At 39.1% G+C, this 21,808-nt stretch overlaps 1 protein-coding gene across 1 annotated transcript in view; it reads right to left on the bottom strand.

Moving 5' to 3' along the window:
* The window catches only part of PUM3 (pumilio RNA binding family member 3), a 44,414-nt gene extending 27,720 nt beyond the window's left edge, over positions 1-16,694 (bottom strand). Inside the window, exons 1-10 of the mRNA XM_059071891.2 lie at positions 16,486-16,694; positions 11,184-11,275; positions 10,022-10,240; positions 6,867-7,002; positions 6,195-6,270; positions 4,045-4,138; positions 3,717-3,783; positions 2,355-2,529; positions 1,267-1,370; positions 184-262 (exon numbers count right to left, since the gene is read on the bottom strand). Coding sequence (XP_058927874.1) covers positions 184-262; positions 1,267-1,370; positions 2,355-2,529; positions 3,717-3,783; positions 4,045-4,138; positions 6,195-6,270; positions 6,867-7,002; positions 10,022-10,240; positions 11,184-11,265 — 1,032 coding nt within the window. The 5' untranslated portion in view covers positions 11,266-11,275; positions 16,486-16,694. The remainder of the gene's footprint in view (positions 1-183; positions 263-1,266; positions 1,371-2,354; positions 2,530-3,716; positions 3,784-4,044; positions 4,139-6,194; positions 6,271-6,866; positions 7,003-10,021; positions 10,241-11,183; positions 11,276-16,485) is intronic.
* Positions 16,695-21,808: the final 5,114 nt, after the last annotated feature.

Here is a 21,808-nt window from a genome sequence, read left to right as displayed (position 1 = left end):
CTTTCTGGCAAAAATCTAAATGGAATTAGTAGACTTCTTCAAAGGGAGTTTAGCGCATTATCTTTCCTAAATAAGGAAACAATTCTTTAAAATTTTCAAAAGCCAATATACCTCAAAGCAGTATTTCACATTTTTTACACAGTTCTACATGTTTCAGTTTAAAACCTAAAACCAAGAACTTACTGATCTCAGCTTTGGGGGTGCATAGGTAAAAAAGTCCAAGAATACTTTATGTACCAGTGAGTGCTTAATCACAGCTTCTCTGAAAACAGAAAAAAAAAGTCAGAAATGGCACAACAATAATACAGAGACAGGTAACCTCAGTTGCCCTAAAATAATCAAAACAGTGAAATAGTTTTAGCAAATGTCATTTGTCATAAAATAAATCATATCTTTAGCAATACTAAGACTAAAAAAAAAAAAAAAAAACAAAAACTTTTAGACCTATTAAAATATTTATAGGTCTTGGTTGCCATCTACAACCAAGACCCAGAGTACAAGTTTCTAGTATCTAATCAGCAAATATGAAATTATCATTCAAAATACACTCGACTTTCTTAAATAAGGACATCTATATTCTTTTACACAACAATGGACATGTGATTAGAAATCCACATGTAGACTATTTTTTAACGGCTATTTTCTTTCTGTCAAGCCTCCTTTATAATGTGTCAGTTTCACAAAATCATTTTAGCAGTTAAATCCTAAATAGATCAAAACAGTATCAGCAACTGCAACAACACCTTATTGATCCAAGCCTCCTAGTGTGACACTTGGTGAATTCAGGTGTACAGTGGAGGCTAATAATCAGGCACCAAAGACTTCAAGTTCACACGGAGTATCCATGCAGACTGCAAAAACATGTTGCTTTTAATGGCAAAGCACTATTCTGAGCACTTTGGAAATATCAGCCCATTTAATCTTCATAAAACTCTATGAAATATATACTGTTATTATCATAATTTTACAGATAGGGAAACTGAGGCACAGAGAAGTTAAGTTGCCCAAGGTCACACAGTTAGTAACTGAGAGAGGCACCAGGATTCACACCCAGGAAGCCTGGTCCCAGACACAACGCCCTAACTACTCCACTATGGTACAAACTCCAAGGAGGCCAAATGCATGGGCTTTTAAGTCTCACAATCCAATTTAAATAGCAGATTATAATTGGGAAACTATCCACCTTTTCTCTGCAAAGCTATATAAAACTTTCCTCCTTCAAATGCCATTTGTTAAGGAAAAAAAAACAACACCCAGCTTCCTTACTTTTGGGCCATTGGAGTTAGAATCTGTTTCATTTCATCCATGATAAGCTCTAGTTTTTCTGGCTGTACCTCTAATACTTTGTCGAGAGTTGGGTGATCTGCTGACTGCAACAGAAGAAAAATCAAACCCCTCTAAATTTAATCAAGTTTCTTCAACTTCAGAACAAAGAAAATCAATTACTGTCATTTTACATAAACTTAAATGTTTAGATTTGCCATATTTACATAACAAAAGCCCCACTGTAGATACACTCACAGGGGAATTCTTGATTATCTAATTCTCATTCTATACACCCACCATCGTACTTCCAGAGCCAAAAGCTAAATAACCAACCAGCCAGTTCACACTTGCCAAGCACCTAGCATGTGCCTAATCATAAGATCAAGTAGTCAGTTAACAAATTCTTGCCACTATGGTTTGTAATTAGCTGGATATTCCTATAGTGACCGTGACAAAGGAAACAAAGCACTAAGTTCAACCCAGGAGCTGAAACTGACTAGCGGAAGGAACCCAGGAATCAGTCCATCTCCCTTGAGATAAATATATGTGTATTTGTGTCCCAAAGTCTGAAATTGATCCTTTAACTGTCCTAGTCCCATTACTAGCCTTGTACTAAATTCAAGGTTGGATCTCTCTACTCTGCTTCCTCTCTGCATATGACCCCGGGAAGGGTAATCCACAAACATGAGGAACCATGGGAGAAGGCAGCAACAGGGAGCTCGATGCCCTTCAACCAGAGCTGGTTAGGGGGTGTTTACAGAGCTTCACTGACTATTAAGAATCTTCTTCCTTGGTCTATCTGACTGTAGAAACAGAAGTACCAAAGCATTACACATGGTACTTGGGAAGGAGTAACAAAAGTAGTTTTAATTTATAGGGGATTTAAAGATTGTGCTCTGGGAGAAAGAAATGTAAGTATGATCACTTGCTTATTACACCAGAGGCAAAATAATCCAAGAGGATAAAGGCTATGAGGTAGTCTCTTAAAGGAACAACCAAAGTAAAAATACATTCTGAAAACAGGGCATTGGAAGGTAAGGAACAGCACACAAAGTAAAATCTCTAGGAAAACTGTCTTGAAATGTCACCTTGTAAAGCTGAAATGTGTTCCCATAGAGCTCTTCTGTCAGCATGTTCCTCTGCTCCAAGATGGCTTTATCATTGTAGGCGTACTCCACGATGGCGGACGCTTCTGCATGCCGCAGCATCTTCCTCACGTGACCTTTAAAGCTTCTCATGATCTCTGCAATCTGTGCTTTACTCCTAAACCCAGCGTGCCCATGGGAAAAGAGAAGCGATAGAAGGAGAAAGCTGGGTGGCAACAAAACTTAACACACTTCTGAGAGCAGCTCATCATTGTGTGTGGAGGTGGCTGACACAGAGAAATGCTACAAGAAGGAAAAACAAATTGCCTTGTATTTCTACCTTGTATTTCTTTCTTTTCTTTTTCTGTTTTTTTCTTTTTTTGGCCACACTGCACAGCTTGCAGGATCTTAGTTCCCCAGCCAGGGATGGAACCTGGGCCCTCAGCAATGAAACTGCAGAGTCCTAACCACTGGACCGCCAGGGAATTCCCTCTACCTTGCATTTCTAAGTGACTCGGGGGCCAGCCTGCCTAGGTTTGAAAAGACCTAGGGTCTTACCAGCTGAAAGACCCTGGGTAAAGTATTTCACCGGTCTGTGCCTCAGCTTCTTTAGTCATAGAATAGAAAGAATAAGGTTGATGTGAGGATCAGTGAGTTAAGATGCACTGAGAACTGTAACCAGCACATAGTAAGTGCTCAATAAATGTCAGTTCCCATTAGTAAATTGTTCAGCTTAAAAAAAATGGGGTAGAAGGAGAAAAGGAGAAGGTAAAAGCCAAACATGCAGGATAATATGAATAAAACATATTCCAGGATTCTCTTTTAAAACAGGACTTAGTCACAAGTATTTCTATTCTATCCTAAAATAATCAAGCAGCCAGTAATTCTAGTCAGGAATACAGTTTTTGAAAATTTGTCAGCTGTACTTTTTTGTTGTTGGTTAGTATATTTTGGCCCATTATTATACTTGAGACAGCAAGACAAGTATCAATTCCACTTAGTTTAGGAAATCCTCCCATCTCGACATTTCCTAACCCACTAACCCTGCTTCTGAGCCTACTCACCTGCCCCTCCCATCACTCCATCTTCTAAATAACTGGTGACTAATTTAAAGTTCATCATAACTATTTCTCTTCTTCCAGGGCTTCAAGATATACTCGTATGAACAATGAAGACAATACCATCATTTTACATTAATTTTAGTAACATTAATTTTTTAAGACCACACTCCTTGAAAACATCACAAGCATCTGCTTAAGCCTACTATCATGGTAACAGACTTTTAAGCAACATTTATTTGCACACAATAGGTATCCACACCTTTAAAAAACGAATAAAAAGTATTTTATAAATAGAACAACTCACCCATACATGAGAAACTTCTTAACAATATTTCTGGAATATTTAGCTTTACTTAATTCAACCAAATCACCTGAAAAACAAAATACATTACATTAATGATAACCTCATTTCAGTCCTCCAGAAACAAGGGAAGAACTAACTGCACGATCTTGGGAACACAAACGAGTAACTCCCTATTTGTCCCAGGCAAAAAACCAAATAAACAGAAAAGGTCCTGCAGAGGGCACACTGCTACCCCTCAACAGAATTCTTTTTCCAGGACAGTGTTGGGTATTTCAAGAGAAAACAAGCGACTTCTTACAAACAATTATAAAATATATATAAGAAATACCTCGCAATTCTTCAAAAGCCTGTTTCCTCTGCTCTTCGTTGCCATACTGAATGTAACACTGGATCACACGAGTTGAATCATGTGCAAACGCAATCTGTAGGAAAACAGTTGGGGCCTTTAGATGAATTCTCCCTGAAAATATATGTTTCTATCATATTATTTATGTTGTATTGCTGCCTCTTTTACAATTCTTGTGAGGAAAAAAAAGTAAGGTCTTCATGGCTAATCAAACCTAGGTTACTTGGGAGTAGAAATTCTTGTTTAATTGTTCAGAATGGCATTCTTTGGTTTTGCTGGCTACAGTACAGCATTGAGACAGGAATGCATTTAAGTATTCTGCAAGATTCTATCATTATAATTCAAACCAAACCTGTCTAATGATTATACACACTACATTTTTCATTTCTCTGATAAGTTATTTTCCCTAAAAGAGGAATTTTCCAATGCAAAAATTCTATTATTCTATGATTTTTTAAAAAATATAAATGATCTAAGAATGTTTGGCTTTGGCAACCAAAGTATTGCTACATAAATAATTATACCTAATTATTACAATAATCTAGATACACATTGGCAATTACATTATGAGCTAATCACTCCATTCCTCACGTTTTCATTATAATCCCTGAACATACAATCCAGTTGTATTCCTAGAATTTCAAATCTGATTCTCCAACCCAACCCCCCTCACAACTATTGGATGGATTAGATCCTCACTGAAGGACTTGCTGATCAATTTCTAAAGCAATAACCGCAGACAATCAGTCATGCACTATTATTTTTTATATGCTACAGTCTACTTTAATAGTGCTTATTACTCGTTGCTGAGTCTGTCTTTAAATTTTTTAATTCTAACAAGTCAGGAGGTGAAGGTATACTTTCACCAAAGCCATGGATTTCCGAAGAATTTCCTTAAGGGAGATTTGCATAGACATTTTTGATAAAGCTTTAAATATATTTTTTTTTAAAAAATAAGGCTGTTTTGTGTATATGTTGATTACCTACTATGTAACCAATATATGTGCTTTAAGTATATTTTTCTCATTTAAACTCAAAGCAACCTTAAAAGTGGGTTGTTGTTATTAGCACTTTATAGATTAAAGTAAGTTTATGAGAAGTTAAGGAACTTGCTATCCTTGTGACCCTGGGGATGAAACTTAACTTCTCTGAGCCCAGATGTATCAAACGTTAAATAGGGATGATGACTAAGTTAAAGGATACAAAGTATGCAATGGTTAGCATAATTCCTAGCACACAGTAAATAATCAATAAACAGGCTGTTACTGTCTGAAGGCACACATATTTTAAATAGCAGAGTGAGTATTTGAATACCAGACTAACTCCCAAGTCCATGGGCATGCAGTAATAACCTAAGGGTAACTGGTTAAGGATCTTGAGTGTAAATTATTTATAAATTGAGTATAACAGACTACTGCTAGAGATGAGGAGGAGTTCCAACCTAAAAAGACCTTGCTGGCTTCAAGAAAGCAGCAGCTGGGAACTCACTATTTTAAGACAATCCTTCAAACTGCAATACAGCCCCTGGTTAGACCCACGTACATGGTTCGGCAAAGGCTGCCCCTCAAGGGTCTCCAAAGATACTGAGTCTGTTGGCTTTCAAGTGAATATCGTTAAGTATTTAACCAAATACACAAGAATCAATAGAAGTTTACTATAAAACAGGATTAAACAGCAACAATGAAAATCAATTCAGAAGTCCCAAATCTATTATATTTTAAAGATCTGTGCATGATGCTTGTAAAAGCAGGAAGAAAGTAATCATGTGTTTGCATCACACATACAAAATAGCCAGCAATTTAGAACATGCAAAAGTATAGAGTTCACAGCAAGACATCCTAACGAACACTGTTGAACTAATAAATTCCTCGAGATAACTTTAAGAGAATACTGACTTATTTTAAGTAAATTATTTTAAAATGAACAGCCAAATACTTGATAGCTTTTTTATAATTTCCCAGCAGTAAGATCTCTCGCTATTAAATTTTTTAATCAGTATTATAAAAGGTATTTGAAATTTGAGGCCAAATACATTAAAAACAGAAACCATTTCACCTGCCACAATGGTCAACTACCCTTTACTGCGAGTCAATTTCAATTGTTAAAACTGCAACTGAGTATGCCCTACTTACAGTTTTAATTTTCCCTTGAATCAACTTCTGCAAATCACTCATCAACTTCACTCTTTTGTCTTTGTCACAATCTTTTCTATAAAAGAGGCAGGAAACATAGCCTAAGTAAAGACATTATTTTAAGCACACAAAAATAAAAACCATACCAGTGTATGTTCACCCAGTTCAGTAGGATTTTCTCTTCGAAGAGAGCAAACTGGACATTAAAATTACTATTCCAGAGCAGCCAGAGAAAAGTAATTTTCTCAAAGGCAGAAACTCATCTCACAAGGTATAATTTTATGCATCAATCTAAATCTGAACAGCCAGAACTTTGAAAGTAAAGAAAATAATAAAACAAGTCCAAGACACCAAGTACTCAAGTATTTCAAAACCTAGCCAAAAAGAACTGTCCTTCATTTTCTCAGAAATTTCTCAGGAAGGACATCAAATCCATTTTAACTCTCATTCATTTTCATAAGCAGATCTGACACCATCCTAATGATTCCACACATTTCTACAATGGGCAGACATCCAAACACTGATGCCTCTACTGGAGTGTTGTTATGAGTACTCCCTAAATAACCCAAGCGCTACATCATTTAGCTTAGGACATTTCACTATTTACTAGGTATACTGTTACTCCTCCATCACCTCAAAGGGCCTAATAAAGATGCCATTAAGTAGCATTACCTTCTTAAGATCTCCCAGATCTGCTTTGCCCGAACAACAACGTCGTAGTTGGTTTTATCACTGAGTTGCCTGCTCTGCTTCAGTTCTTTTTTCTTTTTTTTGAACTCATCCCATTTGGGTTTCTTGGCTGCTGTGTCTGGTCATTACAGAAATTATTTTCAATTACATTTAACATTCTCAGTGCCATACACAAGTACAAATTAGGTACCTATGGCAATCACTAATCAAGATCAATACTCATTGAGGAAACTAGAAGGGGGAAAACATCATTCCCTACCAACGTATACTTTATTTCATTTTCTGAGCAGTTTACACATTTTAAATTTGGTTGACACCAACTGTTCATTTATTCAACAGCTATTTATTGAATCTTAACAGGATACCTATTAAGAAAAAAAAGGGAAACTAAACAGATTATAAAAGCAGTTTTAAAAGTTTAAGCATCTTTCTCAATTGTAAAATAAAATTTTACTCTAGAACATTAAGATCATTGGACTTTATGTATAATCAGTTCTCAGTGAAAACAAAAATTAGTCCAAATTAACATAGGAAAAACAATATTCAAAAATTCACTCTTCTGAGTGCTGTTATGTATTAAGTAATTTAATTCTTACAACAACCCTATGAGGTGGGTACTATTATTATACCCTCATGTCAGGGAAACAAAGGCACCAAACAGGTAAGTTCCTTGTCCAAGGTCACGTTAACTCCTAAGTGGCAGTCAGGATTCAAACCCAGATATGGCTCTAAAACTTTATTCTCTGATGTCTCTTACTCATGACAATGCACAATCAAAAAGTCGAGTATCTTTCTATTGGTTATTTTTGGTCTTCACAATTTAACTTATTAATTGAATGAAAAAACCCAAAGAGGCCAAACAAACAAAAAAACCTTAATAAAATGGGTATTATTTACATGAGTACCCTGTAAAGAACCCTTAGGAGAATAAGTTATTTCTAGATATCTCCCCTTCTCTGATTAGAAATACACTCAAAAAACAAAATTCTCGGGCTTCCCTGGTGGTGCAGTGGTTGAGAGTCCGCCTGCCGATGCAGGGGACACGGGTTCGTGCCCCGGTCGGGGAAGATCCCGCATGCCGCGGAGCGGCTGGGCCTGTGAGCCATGGCCGCGGAGCCTCTGCGTCTGGAGCCTGTGCTCCGCAACGGGAGAGGCCACAGCAGTGAGAGGCCCGCGTACCACACACACACACATAAAAAAAAAAAAAAAAAAATTCTATAATCTCAAAACCTAGGGATTAACATTTTATTTCCTTCTTGTCTTTTCCCCTACACGTTTTATATTAATTTCCTTATTGTCTTTACTTAAACATTATTATGTTGTAAGCATTCTTCCATGAAACTAAATATTGCTCAAGAATATAATTTTTAATGGCATTCAATATGCTACAGTGTATTTAGTTACTCCCCTTTCTGCTCACCTGCTTATTCCCAGCCTGGTAATAGAGGATTACAGGCAACAGAAGGCATATTTACCATTAATATTAGGGCATCATGTACTATGCAGCAGAGAATAATAACCAATCCAGAGTTCATTTAATTCTACAAATATTTGGGCACCCTCGACATATGCCATGCTGGGTTGCAGCAGATACAACCAATTTTGGGGATGTCTAGTATCCAATCCCCCTCAGTTGCTGGTATAAAACAGAGAAAACAAAATCAAAGTTCCATTTTGAGATGCTGGGAACTTACCTCCTATAGCAAAAGGAACCAGAGCTGCACTATAATAAGATGAGGATGTGTGTGCATTTAAAATGCAGGTGTCAAGAACTCCAGTGGGGAAGGGAAGATTTAGGACCTAATAGAGAAGCTAGCAAAGAGTAGGTAGGAAAGAGAAGCTGGAAGAGAAGGAAAAAAGAGAAAAGATGGAAGCTAGAGCATGAAAGAATCTTCCAGGCCTAATGAGAAATAATGAAAATTTCCCTCCTTTCCTCTCTCCGTACGCCCCTGTCTTGGAGCAGCCCTAGGCAGAACAGAGAACAGGGACCAGGTCTAAAGAACTGGAGTAAAAAGGCCCCATGGCAGTGGTCTCAGTTGGCAGCAAAGGCGCAGTGTCAGGCTATGCCATGCTGGAGTAAAAGAGTATGAAAGATACCAGAGAAATTCTCATGATGCTGCAGAGGAGGCATATGCATGTCAGCACGTGTAACCTGGAAGCTGCTTGCTTGAGACCAGTGCAGGACAGATGATGCACGGCAAAGGCAGGCTGTACAACAGACAGCAAAGCTCTGGGTTAGAGACAACCACTTAAACATCATGCTGAAGAGACTAGTAGTTTGTTTCAACAAGGAGAAGCCTTGCCAACACGTTTTTTTGTTTTGTTTTGTTTTGTTTTGCGGCATGTGGGCCTCTCACTGTTGTGGCCTCTCCCGTTGCGGAGCACAGGCTCCGGACGCGCAGGCTCAGCAGCCATGGCTCACGGGCCCAGCTGCTCCGGGGCACGTGGGATCTTCCTGGACTGGGGCACGAACCCGTGTCCCCTGCATCGGCAGGCAGACTCTCAACCACTGCACCACCAGGGAAGCCCGCCAATGTTTCTAATCAGTTAGCAACCTATCTTATTCAACCAATTCAAGCCAAATCTGTCACATGTATATTATACCTTCTCTGGAACCGTTTACCAGGTCTGAGCCATGTGATGGGTTGATGATAATAGAGTGGCCTGAGCTCTGTGAGGGCAGGGTCTATATGTTTCTTGTTCACCAGGGCATCCTTAGCCAAGGTGGATGTTTAGCTGGGACACACTGGTTATTTAAGTATTAAATTTAAGTATTAAGTATTTGTTTGTTGAATGAATGAGTTCATTAATTTTAGCCTACAGAAAGGAATGTTTTATTGAGGTTCCAATGCATAAAGCCTTACAATTTAGCCTAATTCCACAGCTAGGGGAATTCAGCAAGGGCCTAGGAAGTAAGGAATTCTAGGTACCAGAGGACAATTTTGACCAGAGAAGATGCTTTCTGTTTTTTATTTAATCCCATCTACCCTCCCACCCCCCACCCCAAGTGTTGCCTGTCAAGGAACAAGAAGAAGGTCTCTACCAGACTTCTAGAGTCCCTGTGCACAGTGGTTCAGGCAATAGCTCAGGCAGGGCAAGGCTTCTGCAAAAACTCTGCTAAAGGAATCAATGCTTACCATCATTTTTACTGTCTGGCTGGAATTTTCTCTTCCTGTTGAATTTATCTGCCTGCTGGAATTTGTTCTTTGGTATTTTATCCCCTTGCTGCTTATTCTTGAACTGCTTCACACCTTTTTTCCCAGGTTTTGTGGCAGTTTTCTCAAAGTTCTTAGATGTGATTTTAGGTCCACCTTCCTTACCAATTTTTTTTGAGAATGTCTTTGAAGGATCAGAACCTAGTGACAATAATAAATAACTGTTAGTTCAATGATCCTGGGCCTAGATCTTTTATCCACTGGATTGTATTTGTTTCAGAAAATTACGCACTCTTTAGTGAAACATACTTTGTTTTATTCTCAAAAACAGAGCACAGTAGGACTTAAGAAATCAAAACAAAATTTAAAAACTTACTCTGATTATAAAATTATAATACAGGTTCATTACAGAAAACCTACGAAGTAGAGAAATACATAATAAAAACTACCCATAATTCGAGAGATAACCACTATTGTCAGTTAGATGTACTTCTGTTTTAAGCACATATCACAAGATGAGATATTATTTATATGTCTGTGTGTGTGTGTGTGTGTGTGTGTGTGTGTGTGTGTGTATTTAGGGGGTCAATAACATAATAGGAATCTAAGAATAAAATGAACATTTAAAATTTAGAAAGTATATCATATATAAACAAATTTAAAATGTTTATTTTTCAGAATTTCTAGTTGCAAGAAAAAAAGAGATTGCTTAGGAAACTAGTCATTGACACAATTCCTGACTTTTCTATTTTGCAATACTGACACCTGATGGAACAATGAAGACATCACAATGAGAAATCCTGAAGATCTGGCTCACCAGTAGACGTATTAATCAGCCACAATTTATCAAACGTTAAAATAATATGTTGTTGTGAATTAGTGTGACTAAAGTGAGGGAACAGCATTACTAGCTGACATATCTTTCAAAAGTACAGCATTCACCAATTATCCTGGCAATTTCTTAAAGGTCTAAGTTTCACAGCGAACATGCAAACTCACATACAGTAACACCTACTTTTTCCTACTACTTTAATCCTAACTCTAACCCATGAATAGATTGGAATCTGCTACATGCCCCCTCATCCCACCGACCGCTCCCTCCAAGGGCCAAAACAACGTGGGAAGCATGTTTTGAGTATCTTACCACTGTTTTTATGAAGTCTGTTTTTTTCTTGTGATGGCTTTGTACCTTTTCCTGTGATTTTTTTTTTCCCTTTGACTTCCATTATAGCAACTCTGGAAAACAAAAACAAAATCCAAAAAAGGATCACTGAATTGCTCTCATCCAATAAAAGTCATTAGTGGTCACTGCCACATTTACTCCTTGAGGTCACAGATGCAAGACAAATGAGCTGCGTCCAGCACAGGCACCCATGAGTCCAGGAACTACACAATCATGACTTCTAAGATTGTAAAAATGAAAATAGATATGATACCAATACAAAAACTAAGAACACACACACACCTTGGCTAGTTTGTGATGTTTTGGAGGCAACATTTCAGCAATAGTAACGGCTAAAAATAAATCATTATTTACACTAAGCATGATAAAACTATCAGTGTTTGCATTACTTACAACCTGGGAAGACTTTGTGATGAGAAAATGACAATATTACTTGATTTTTTGGTCTCTATCCTAAAAAACCAGGAACAAACATTGCACTTATCACATATTCAAATTTAATGAAAGAAGATTATCTAAAAGTTCCTTATGTAACCCAAGGTAGCTAAACCAAAACTAACTTCAAACGTTTAATCTGTTATTCTTTTAGAGGCAATCAAGTAATTTTCAAAGACCTCCGAAATAAGACTGTTGAAATATTTAATATTTCATTTTAAAGAAATCTACCTAACAGGCTGCTTCTGGATAGAGACCGCACCGAGCACAGGGCAAACAACAGATAACTCCTCAGCTGCCCAAGGCTCCTGAAAGCAGCTGAATGTATCAAGAGCAAAAGTTATTATGTTTTATTTGTCTATTTCTGTACCTTCCAAAGTTGCATATTCAACTCATTTCAAAATTTCTAAAGTTGACCCTCTCCAGTAGATGCTAGGGATCCCTAGACAATTCCAGATATTTCTAGACAAGAATTTTCCATTGAAGAACAACAAATTTCTCAAGATATTAATAGATGTAAGAGAAACAAGGGGTTCTGGGGTGAAATGTATTTGGGAAACTCTTAAATGAAAATAATGAAGGAGGCATCTTTAAAGAAAGGCAGATTCTTTTAATTTGCTAATTTAAGCCATTAATCACCAAGCACAAGCTAAAGTATGCAGGATTTCCCAACCCTGGTTGAACCACTTTTTCCTGGAATATCTCAAGGGACCAGTAGAGTCCAAAAGAGCACTCTGGAAAATGGCCTCTGAATTACTCCGTTTCCTTAGATCATTAATGACTGTAGGATCACTGTCACTTGGCTATAGCCTTCATAACCACATCTGCATCCCTTAGCTCTTCTGTGCATGAACTTTTTATTTTGATATAAGTTTAGTTTTAAAGAAGGGTTGGGAAAGACACAGAGAAAGGTCCAGTATACCCCTCAACCTCCCCTAATGTTAACAACTTACCATGATGCATTTACCCAAACTAAGAAATAACATTAATATGATGCTACTGAATTTGGATTTTGCCAGTTTTTTCATTGACGTCGTTTTTCAGTTCCAGGATACCTTGCATTTAATCATCAAGTCTTCTTAGTTTCCACCAATCTGTGACAGCTTCTCCATCTCTACTTGTTTCTCATGACCAAGACACTTTTGGAGAGTACTGGTCAAGCACTGTGTAGAATATCCCACATTTGGGGTCTGTCTGACATTTTCCTATGATTCTACTGGCCTTACGGATTTGAGAGAAGAATACCATAGAGATGAAGTGCCCTTCTCATCCCATCACATTAGGAGGAGCATGATATCGACATGACTAGTGATATTAACCTTGATCACTTGGTTAACATAGTGTTTGCAAGGTGTCTCTGATGTAAAGTTACTATGTCTCCCTTTCCATACTCTGTTAGAAGCAAGTCACTAAAATTCAGCTCAAACTTAGGGGGAGGAGAATTAAGCTCCACTTTCTAGAGCGGGGAGTATTAAAGAATTTGAATCAGTGCATTAAAATCCCCAGAGCAATTAATAAATATTTTGGATATGTTTTGAGATCATGCAAATATCCCGTATCCCCCACTGATTTTAGCACTCTCCAGTGGATCTTGCCTGCAGCAATTTCCGTGGTGTTCACAAGATGATTTTCTATATCCCTTACTTTTACCTTCATTATTTTGTATTCTTCTGTAGGGAGCATTTATTCCTTCTCCTCATTCATTCAATCATTTATTTACATCAGTATGGCCTCACAGTATTTTATTATTTGCGATATGGACTAACAGTATCTTTGAATTTTGTTGCTAAACAAAACGTATTTTGTTGCTTAGTATTTTGTTGCTAATAGTATTTTATTATTTGCGATATGGACTAATAGTATCATTGTATTTTGCTGCTAAACAAAATGTATTTTGTTGCTTAGTATTTTGTTGCTAAAATTGTTCCAGCTTTGAAATCTCTGAAGTTGCTTCTGTGTCCTTTTCATATGGTCCATCCTTTTTTTTTTCCTTAGCATGTCCTTAATTCCTGGCACTTGTCCCAAGTTTACCTTTTATTTTCCTTGCACAAGCCCTAAAATCAGCCATTTCTCCAAAGAACCCTAGAGAAACCCTCTTATTGAGATGTGAGTGCAAGGTGTGCTTGTCACTGGGGTGTCACTGCTTCTAGGTCTTTTCACCAGACAGGGCTAGGTAATATATGTATGTATATTAGCCTATGTGTATACACAAACCTGTATTTCTGTACCTATTAAGTAAGTTCATACTAATGTCTCCAACTCTAATCACGTGCCACAGGGTAATAGTTGGTAAAAACAAATGTACCAACTATAATGTGGTGTTTATTTACAGTTCTTTTTGTCTTTTCCCTCACAGTATCCATTCAAAACACTGCCTTCCAAAGTTACTTAGGTCAGCTCTTTTCCCTCCACTCCTTCAGTGAGGTCTTTTTATACATTTGTACTAATTAGATGCATTTTCTTCCAGTCTGCATTCCGTTTCCTGACATGTCAGTAGACTTTCTTTTCATCTGCCTATAGTCAAGTTCATTCTTTTTGGTGTACAGTGCTGATTTTGACAAACCCACAGTCAAAATCCTCCATGTATCCTCCACCACAGCACCTTACAGAACTGTCCCACACTCCTAAAAGTCCCCTGTGGAGCCCCTTTGCAATCATCCTCTCCTGGCTCTCTTGGCAATGCTTGATCTTTCTTCTACCCTCTAGCTTTGTGCCTTTTCAAAAATGTCGTATAAACGGAATTAGACAATATACAGCCTTTGGGGCTTTGCTTCTCTCACTTAGCAAAATGCATTTGCTTGGGGACACTGTACCATCACATCCAACCATCACACTCCAGTGTCTTGGAATGGTCTCCTCTTTTTCCCTTCCCTCTACTACCCCATTCAGACTCTATCTCTTGTTCACATTGTTTTCAGCCATTAGACCCAGTCTGCTATGATCCACCGCCTGCTGCCCGATTAGTCTTCCACTATCACATCCATTTCATGTCATTTCCCTGCTCTAACACCTTCAAAAGCTTCCCACTGCTTTTAGGAAAAATTTCAAACTCAGTCCGGCATTCACGGCCATTCAAAACTTAGTCCTAACTTACCCACATCACAATACCACACTGAAGCCAACCTTACTCCGTCACTATTCTTTTTCAGGAGCCAAACTTTAAAGCCATTCTCTATCAATATAAATCCTACCCATCCTTCAAATCCAGCCTAAATGACAATTTCTTATCATTCCTCCTCCAGATGCCTTCTTTCTTTCTCAAATGATTCTCTTTATTCCTATGGCACATTTTGATGACCTTCTTATAACAACGCTTTGGACTTGAAATGTATTAAATACCTACACACTGTGTGCTAGAGAGCTAATGGGTTTTAAATATATATATATATATATATATATATAAATCAAAGTGTGGTGTGATAGAGACAGGCAAGCAGAAAATTAAAACCTGGCATAATTAAGCATTATAACTGAAGTATATAAAAAGTGTTCAGAGAGCCACGGAGCTGAGAGAGCCCAATTCTGCTTCATGAAGGAAAAGAGCAGAGATTTCCCAGACATAGAGGGACACGTGATTGATCATGACTGATCTTTACTCCTCTCAGCAGGGTCAGCACTGCATTTTGAAAGTAATGACCATTCAATACCCAACTTCTAAATGCTGGCATTCCTCAAGTCTTCCCCTCTCTCTTCTCCCTAGGTGATCTCGTGCAATCCCATGCCTTTTTATGCTGGACTCCCAAATTATCTCTCCATTAGGAACATCTCCTTGGGCTCCAGGCTTCTGTACCTAACTGCCTACCTGAAACTTCCATTTAGATGTCTAACAAACACCTTACACTTAATAGAACCAAAATAAAATTCTTTAACTATATGACCACTGCAAACTACCCCCAAACAATAACATCCTCATCTAATTTTCCCCACTCTATTCTTCCCCATTTCAGCAATGGCACAGCATCCACTCCACTGCTCAAGAAACCTAAGATTTACCTGTGAGAGTTTACTCTTCTTTGTCTGCTACATTCAATTTTTCAATAATTCTACTCGAATCTTTAAAAACACCTCTAACCCTTCAACTTCAATCTCCAGTACCACCACCCTAATTCAAACCATCATCAATAATTCAACTATATAATCAATAATAATCCAAATTATTATCCATTTTCCAAAAAGAACCAGGACCTACTGTATTTCTCCCTTGCTTATAAGCCTTCACTGTATTCTAATTAAGGGAATATTTTTCCATTGTAGAGAAAATCGAAACTCCCACCATGGCCTTCAAAAGCCCTACAGAACCACCTCTCACCCTACCCCTTTATCTTATATGGCTGAACTTCTAGCTCACTAACATCGGCCCCCCTTCCACCTCAGGGACTTAGCCCAAGTTCCGGCCTCTGCTGAAAGTAGTTTTCCTGGGCTTTCAGATTTCAGGGTTGCCTCTCGCCACGCTCTACGTCTCGGCTTCAGGATCACGTCAGATTCCCCTATCTTGTATCTCGGCACCCAGGTCATTTCCTTCCCAGCGCTTACAACCTGCAACTGAATGTTCAGGTTGCAAACTGGGCATCTAGCACTGACCGGGCGCAGAGCGGATATCCGTCAAACATACAACAAAAAGGCTGAAAGCGTGGTAGGGAGAAGAGTTGTAAACCGCCCTTGTCGCTAGGCTCCCGTTAACCCCCAAACTCCCAGAACAGAAAAGGGCACAGAAGGCCGCCCAGCAGGTGACATGTGTGAACACCTCTACCCGAGAGACCCTCCGACTTCCGCGCCAAGCAGGCGGCAAAGCCCTCCCGGGAGGGGCTGAGAAGGCCGCAGCACTCACCGCACACGTGTAGCCCAAACAGGCGCGCGCCCCAGCTCCGCCGCCACGGCTTCCGCTTCCTCGCCTTGCCCCGCCCCCTAGTCGCCTTTTCCCTTCTTCCTCGGCCGAGTTAGGTTAAGGGGTGGGGATTAGCCGGAAAACGGAAATTCGGCATTTCTATTGGCCCACTTCTATTCTCCCTTCGTCCAGAGGCGCGAGGGCTGCGTCACAGGCGGGTTTTGGCCCTTGAAAGGATCCGTGGGGCGAGGACGTGATAGCGGCTCCTGAAAGTGACGTCATTAACCCTGTCGCTTCCCGGCCGGGGGAGCCTGCGGCATCCCACGAGGGTTGATCAGTTGTGGAAGCGGAGGCTTGGTTGGCTCGGCTAATTTGTAGCTGGAACTGAGGCTAAACTAGTTAGCATTTTGAGAGTGCGTTCATTTGCATCCTCCCTGGCAGTCCGGGGGGACGTTAAAGGGAAATCTCGGGAGTCGGCTAGAATTGCGATCTTTTTTCCGCTTCTTAGCTGTATGCCTTTGGGCAAATGAGTGAATTTCTCTGAGCCTTGGTTATCTGATTAATAAAATAGAGATGGTTAAGTCATACAGGGAAAGCGCCTAGCACACTGAATGATCAGGACAAGCGCTCAATAAACATTTGCCGTTTTAAACGTCTGCGCGTTCCTCCAGACTGCAGTTACCCCACTTAACATTTCAGGAAATGAGACTGGGATGTTATCCCCATTTTACAGATGAAGAAACACCATAAACCTGGTCTGGTCAAACAACAGAATTTATTCTCTAACAGTTCTGGAAGTTGGAAGTCGGAAATCATGCTGGTAGCGAGGTTGTGCACTCTGAAGGCTCTAGGGGAGCATTCTTTGCCCCTTTCAGCTTCTGGTGGTTCCAGGCGTTACTTGGCTTGGGCTGCATGACTTCAACCTCTGCCTCTGTCTTCAGACAGCTTTCTCTTCTATGTCTTCTCCTCTTCTACGTTTTATAAAGATTTGTCATTGGATTTAGGGCCCATCAGGGTAATCAAGGATGATCTCATTTGGAGGTCCTTACTTAATTACATCTGCAAAGATCCTTTTCCCGAATAAGGTCACTTTCATAGCTTCTGCAGGTTAGTACACTGACATATCTTTTGGAGGGCCACTCGGAAAGTTGAGGAATGGGACTTGATCCCAGGGGTGTCAAGCATCAGATTTTACTGTCTTCTAAATCACATTGCTTCCCGCCTCTTAAGGCACTGGCTTGAAACTGATGATTCACTAGACTACACTTCTTGAGGGCGGGGGCCATGATTACTTCCCAGACAGCTATCCCACTCTTCAGCACACAGACCGTTGATAAGTACTTATTGTCTGCCTTAAGTATTATGTTTGGATAAGCTCATTTAAGTCTCAAGAACAGTTAAGTACGTCTTTCCCCTCATGTTATGGACAAAGGGGAAACATTCAGTATTTCTGATCCAGTGAGTCGGACTCCAAACTCAACGTGACTGACACTGAACTGCTTTCTCTAATTCATTAGTTCTCCAGTGAAAGCTCTAAAGGAGAGAATACAGAACAGGAATGGCAGGAGGTCCATCAGCAGCACCTATTAGGCAAATAGTATGGTATGTGCTACCTAATAATAATAACAAAATCTTAACATATACACCGTACCTGGAAGAGATTCATTTGTATTTTCAACACCACAGACTGCAGCACCCCATATCCTTTAAAACACATCCATGTAGCTGTCTTAAACATATACATCAAACTCTAATATTCTGCCTTCTCACCAGGGAGAAAAAACGTTGTCACATACCTAAGTCCTAGATTATTATTTATGGTGTTATTTATCAAATCTGTGCTGTCAAAAAGTTGACAAGAAAGATTGACTTGAGTGTTTTGTTTGGAGTGAGTTGGAAGTATCTTGCGGTTTCGCAGACCACCACCACCAACAACAAAATTTTCTATAATTTTACAGTTGACCAAGTTAAGCCTGTTAATTCTTCAAATATTTAATGCTCTAAATGTTGAACATTATATATGTATTCCTAGAAGCATAAAATGCTCTTCCTAAATGATATGGCATGCAATTTAATCAGGACAACTAGACCTGTACACATGCAAGAGGTTTATAGCAACATAATTAAGAGCATTCGCATTGGAATCAAAAGAACCTGGCTTGAAATCCAAGGAATATGTGACCGTGGACAAGATAACTAATTTGTATGGGCCTCAGTTTCTGCATATGTAAAATGGGAATAACAGCACTTATCTTTTGGGCTTGCTGTGTGACTCAGAAGCTGATAAAGTTATCAGCTAATAGTAAATGTTTAGTGATTTGTAGTTTGGAAGGGGAGAGAGAAAGGGCGAGCACATGCCAAGGTGTATCCATTAGAAATTATTTTGGTTGCAAGTAATGGAAAGTTCAGCTAATAGTGGCTTAATCAATAATTTTCTTCCCCCAACAAAAATTCTGAAGGCAATTGGTTGCTGTAGTTCAGTGGCTCAATAGGGTCATCACAGACCCAAGCTGCTTTCATTTTTTCCTTTTTCGTTTGTACCTTTGGACCACCTTCACCCATTTCCCCTATGCTTGATCCCCCTGCCTCTGAGAACCACCAATCTGCTCTCTGTCTTTATGAATTCGGGTTTTTTGAGATTCCACATATAAGTGAGATCACACAGTATTTGTTTTTCTCTGTCTTGACTTATTTCACTATTGTTTTCTGACTGCAAGACGTACTTCTCAGTTTCTGGATTTATATCAGAGTTCAGGGCTAGGAGAATGGAGAAAAGATGAAATCCACTCCCCCCCCCCCCAGTAGGGAGCTATCCTTTTATCTCAGAGGGAAAAGACCTGGCAGGCTTCCCCTTCTATTTAGCACCTAGAACTCAGTCACATGGCCACCCCAAGGATTGGAAGACCATCAGACATACTGTTAACCAGGCATTTGGAGTTCATTCTTTTTCCAGCACTCTAGGAAAATTAAAGGTAACTTGGCAAATATGCTTTCATACAACAGGAGAGATTTAATTTGTTATTTAAACTGGTTTAAAACTTAAAATAACTGGAGTAAGCTTAAACTTAAAATAATTGTAGTATCCAAGGTAGAGGATCTCAATCTTGGCCACACATCACCTGTGGATTAAAAAACAGCAACAACAACCACAGTAATTCTGATTTAATTAGTCTGAAGTGGGACCTGGGCATTGAGAATTTGGAAAGTTCCCCCAGAACATGCTAAGGTGCAGCTAAAATTAAGAGTTGCTTATTTAGGGAGTGGAGTTCAAGTTGGTGATTTGATTTGATTTGATTTGATTTTCCAGTTAACTGAGGATTAAACCCTGTTTAATCCTTTTGCAGTCACTAGAATTAGAGAATTAAATGTATAGTGCACTTGTTTCTGTAAGTAGAATGTCTTGGACATAACTGTATCTCTCTTGTTGCTTGAGGTCTCCTGCAGTGATTTAACATCATTAGATATTGAAAATGGTTTAAATTTGAACTATATACCTCCAAATGTATTCTGGAAAATATTCACTTTTTTCAATTCATCATGATTTTGTACAATTTTTCTCTTTTTCATAAAAATAAAGTGTTAGGTGTCAGCTCCCACACATCTCCCCTCCCTCCAAATCAGTTCTTTAGAGTTCTAACTAATGGATTTTTAACTAATTGGTGTAGTTTCTTTGTTTCCCAAACGCATAAGCAGGGAAAAAGGGCACGTTATTGATATAAAGCATAAGTGAGATTTTGGCAAAGATTGGGTTTTATTTTCAGGACCTATTAGAATCATAAATCCATGGAAACGGAGCAGTTGCCAACACATTTTCATTTAGTAAAAAAGAACTGCTTCTGAGTAGAGTGGATTACGTTTTTCAATACCATACATTTGCTAAAAAGTGCACAAATATAGTCTAAACATTAATTGTGCATTTAGAATGTTCTAGTTACTGTCAGTAAATAAAAATTGACCTTGTCCTAATTTTACTTTCTTTGGTGACACCCACAGGAGCCACAGAAAGAAAAATCAGACCATCAAAATGAAAGTGTATCTGACTGTAGTATAAAATACCACCTTTAATGAAAGATCATGTCAAACGTTAGTTAATATCACTTAAAGCCCACGAGTTATCACTTATACATGGAGCATTAACAATGCACTATGGTAAAACAAAACTCCTCGAGCAAAATGTGCCAGTCCTAGGTTTTAGCGAGGATGAGAACACATAACATAGTTTTGGTTTAAGTTTTTGTTAAATTTTTGTTTTCGGACTTTATGAGATGTATTTCCTTTGGAAACTAGTGACTGGTTCTGGCTTGTGACTTCCTTGATTTCTGAGCAATAAAGATTTGATAACCAAGCTTATTAATAAATTAATAATTTTCTAATTATTTCTGCCATTTTACTTTTAAAAACTATAGACAGGTTAAGTCAGGGCTTACAATGATGTCTAGCTCTACGTACCTACCCAACCTTCCTCCTAGTTTTAAGATGGAGAAAAGATTAGCCAACTAACCTAAGCCCATTATGTCAGTTTGAATTCTCCACGAAACAGACGCCAAGATAGAATTAGAAGGCCAAGACATTACTGGGGGGAAAGCCTGTGAAAGACAAGGATAGAGGGGACAGGAGTAAGAGGAAAGCCTCAGACCATAATACTGATCTAATACTGATCCGACACCTGTGAAGGGAGGGACAAAGGGAGAAGGATGTGGTAAGAAAGATCTTTTACTTGAGGGTTCTGAGTCTCTGCTAATCATACCCATGTAAGGCAAGGACTACTACAGAGGTCCACTTACAGATATAATGGGGGCTAAGGAGTACTGAGAGGCACCTAAGTGGATCACCTGGGCTCTACAGTGATCCCACACGTCCCCATCTCCTCCTACTGATGAGAGTTCATCGCTCCTGCCAACACGGTGACTCCTCACTGTTGGTCCTGGACACAGTGAGTCCGAACTGTCCAGGTAGCCTCCATAGCTCAGTGGAACTCTGGCTCTGTCCTCTGCCAAGAATATGTCCCCTTTCAGACAAAGACCTCAAACTCTGCAGAGCCCAGGGTTGTAAGGACAGGAAACACAAATGGCCCCAGAGGGCCACTGAGAATGATGGCAAGTGGGGCCATTCCTGCTTCTGCCCCTTAGGTCTCAAGCCTACGTAGTCTTTTTCTTACAGCACTATATAGACATCTCTGATTTAGATTTATTTATTCTGCATTCTGGAAGACAGCAGCCCATTTTTGCAGATTATGGCCTCTAAGCTGGTTCTTCAACTCCACCTTTAGAAAGCCAATGCAAAGCTCTGTCAGGTCGGCTGCCTCTGGATGGTGCAGTATGTGCTA

This window comes from Kogia breviceps, chromosome 8, assembly GCF_026419965.1.
Source record: "Kogia breviceps isolate mKogBre1 chromosome 8, mKogBre1 haplotype 1, whole genome shotgun sequence".
NCBI lineage: Eukaryota > Metazoa > Chordata > Mammalia > Artiodactyla > Physeteridae > Kogia > Kogia breviceps.
Note: the sequence above shows the minus strand (reverse complement) of the source record. Positions and strands in the feature narration are given on the sequence as shown.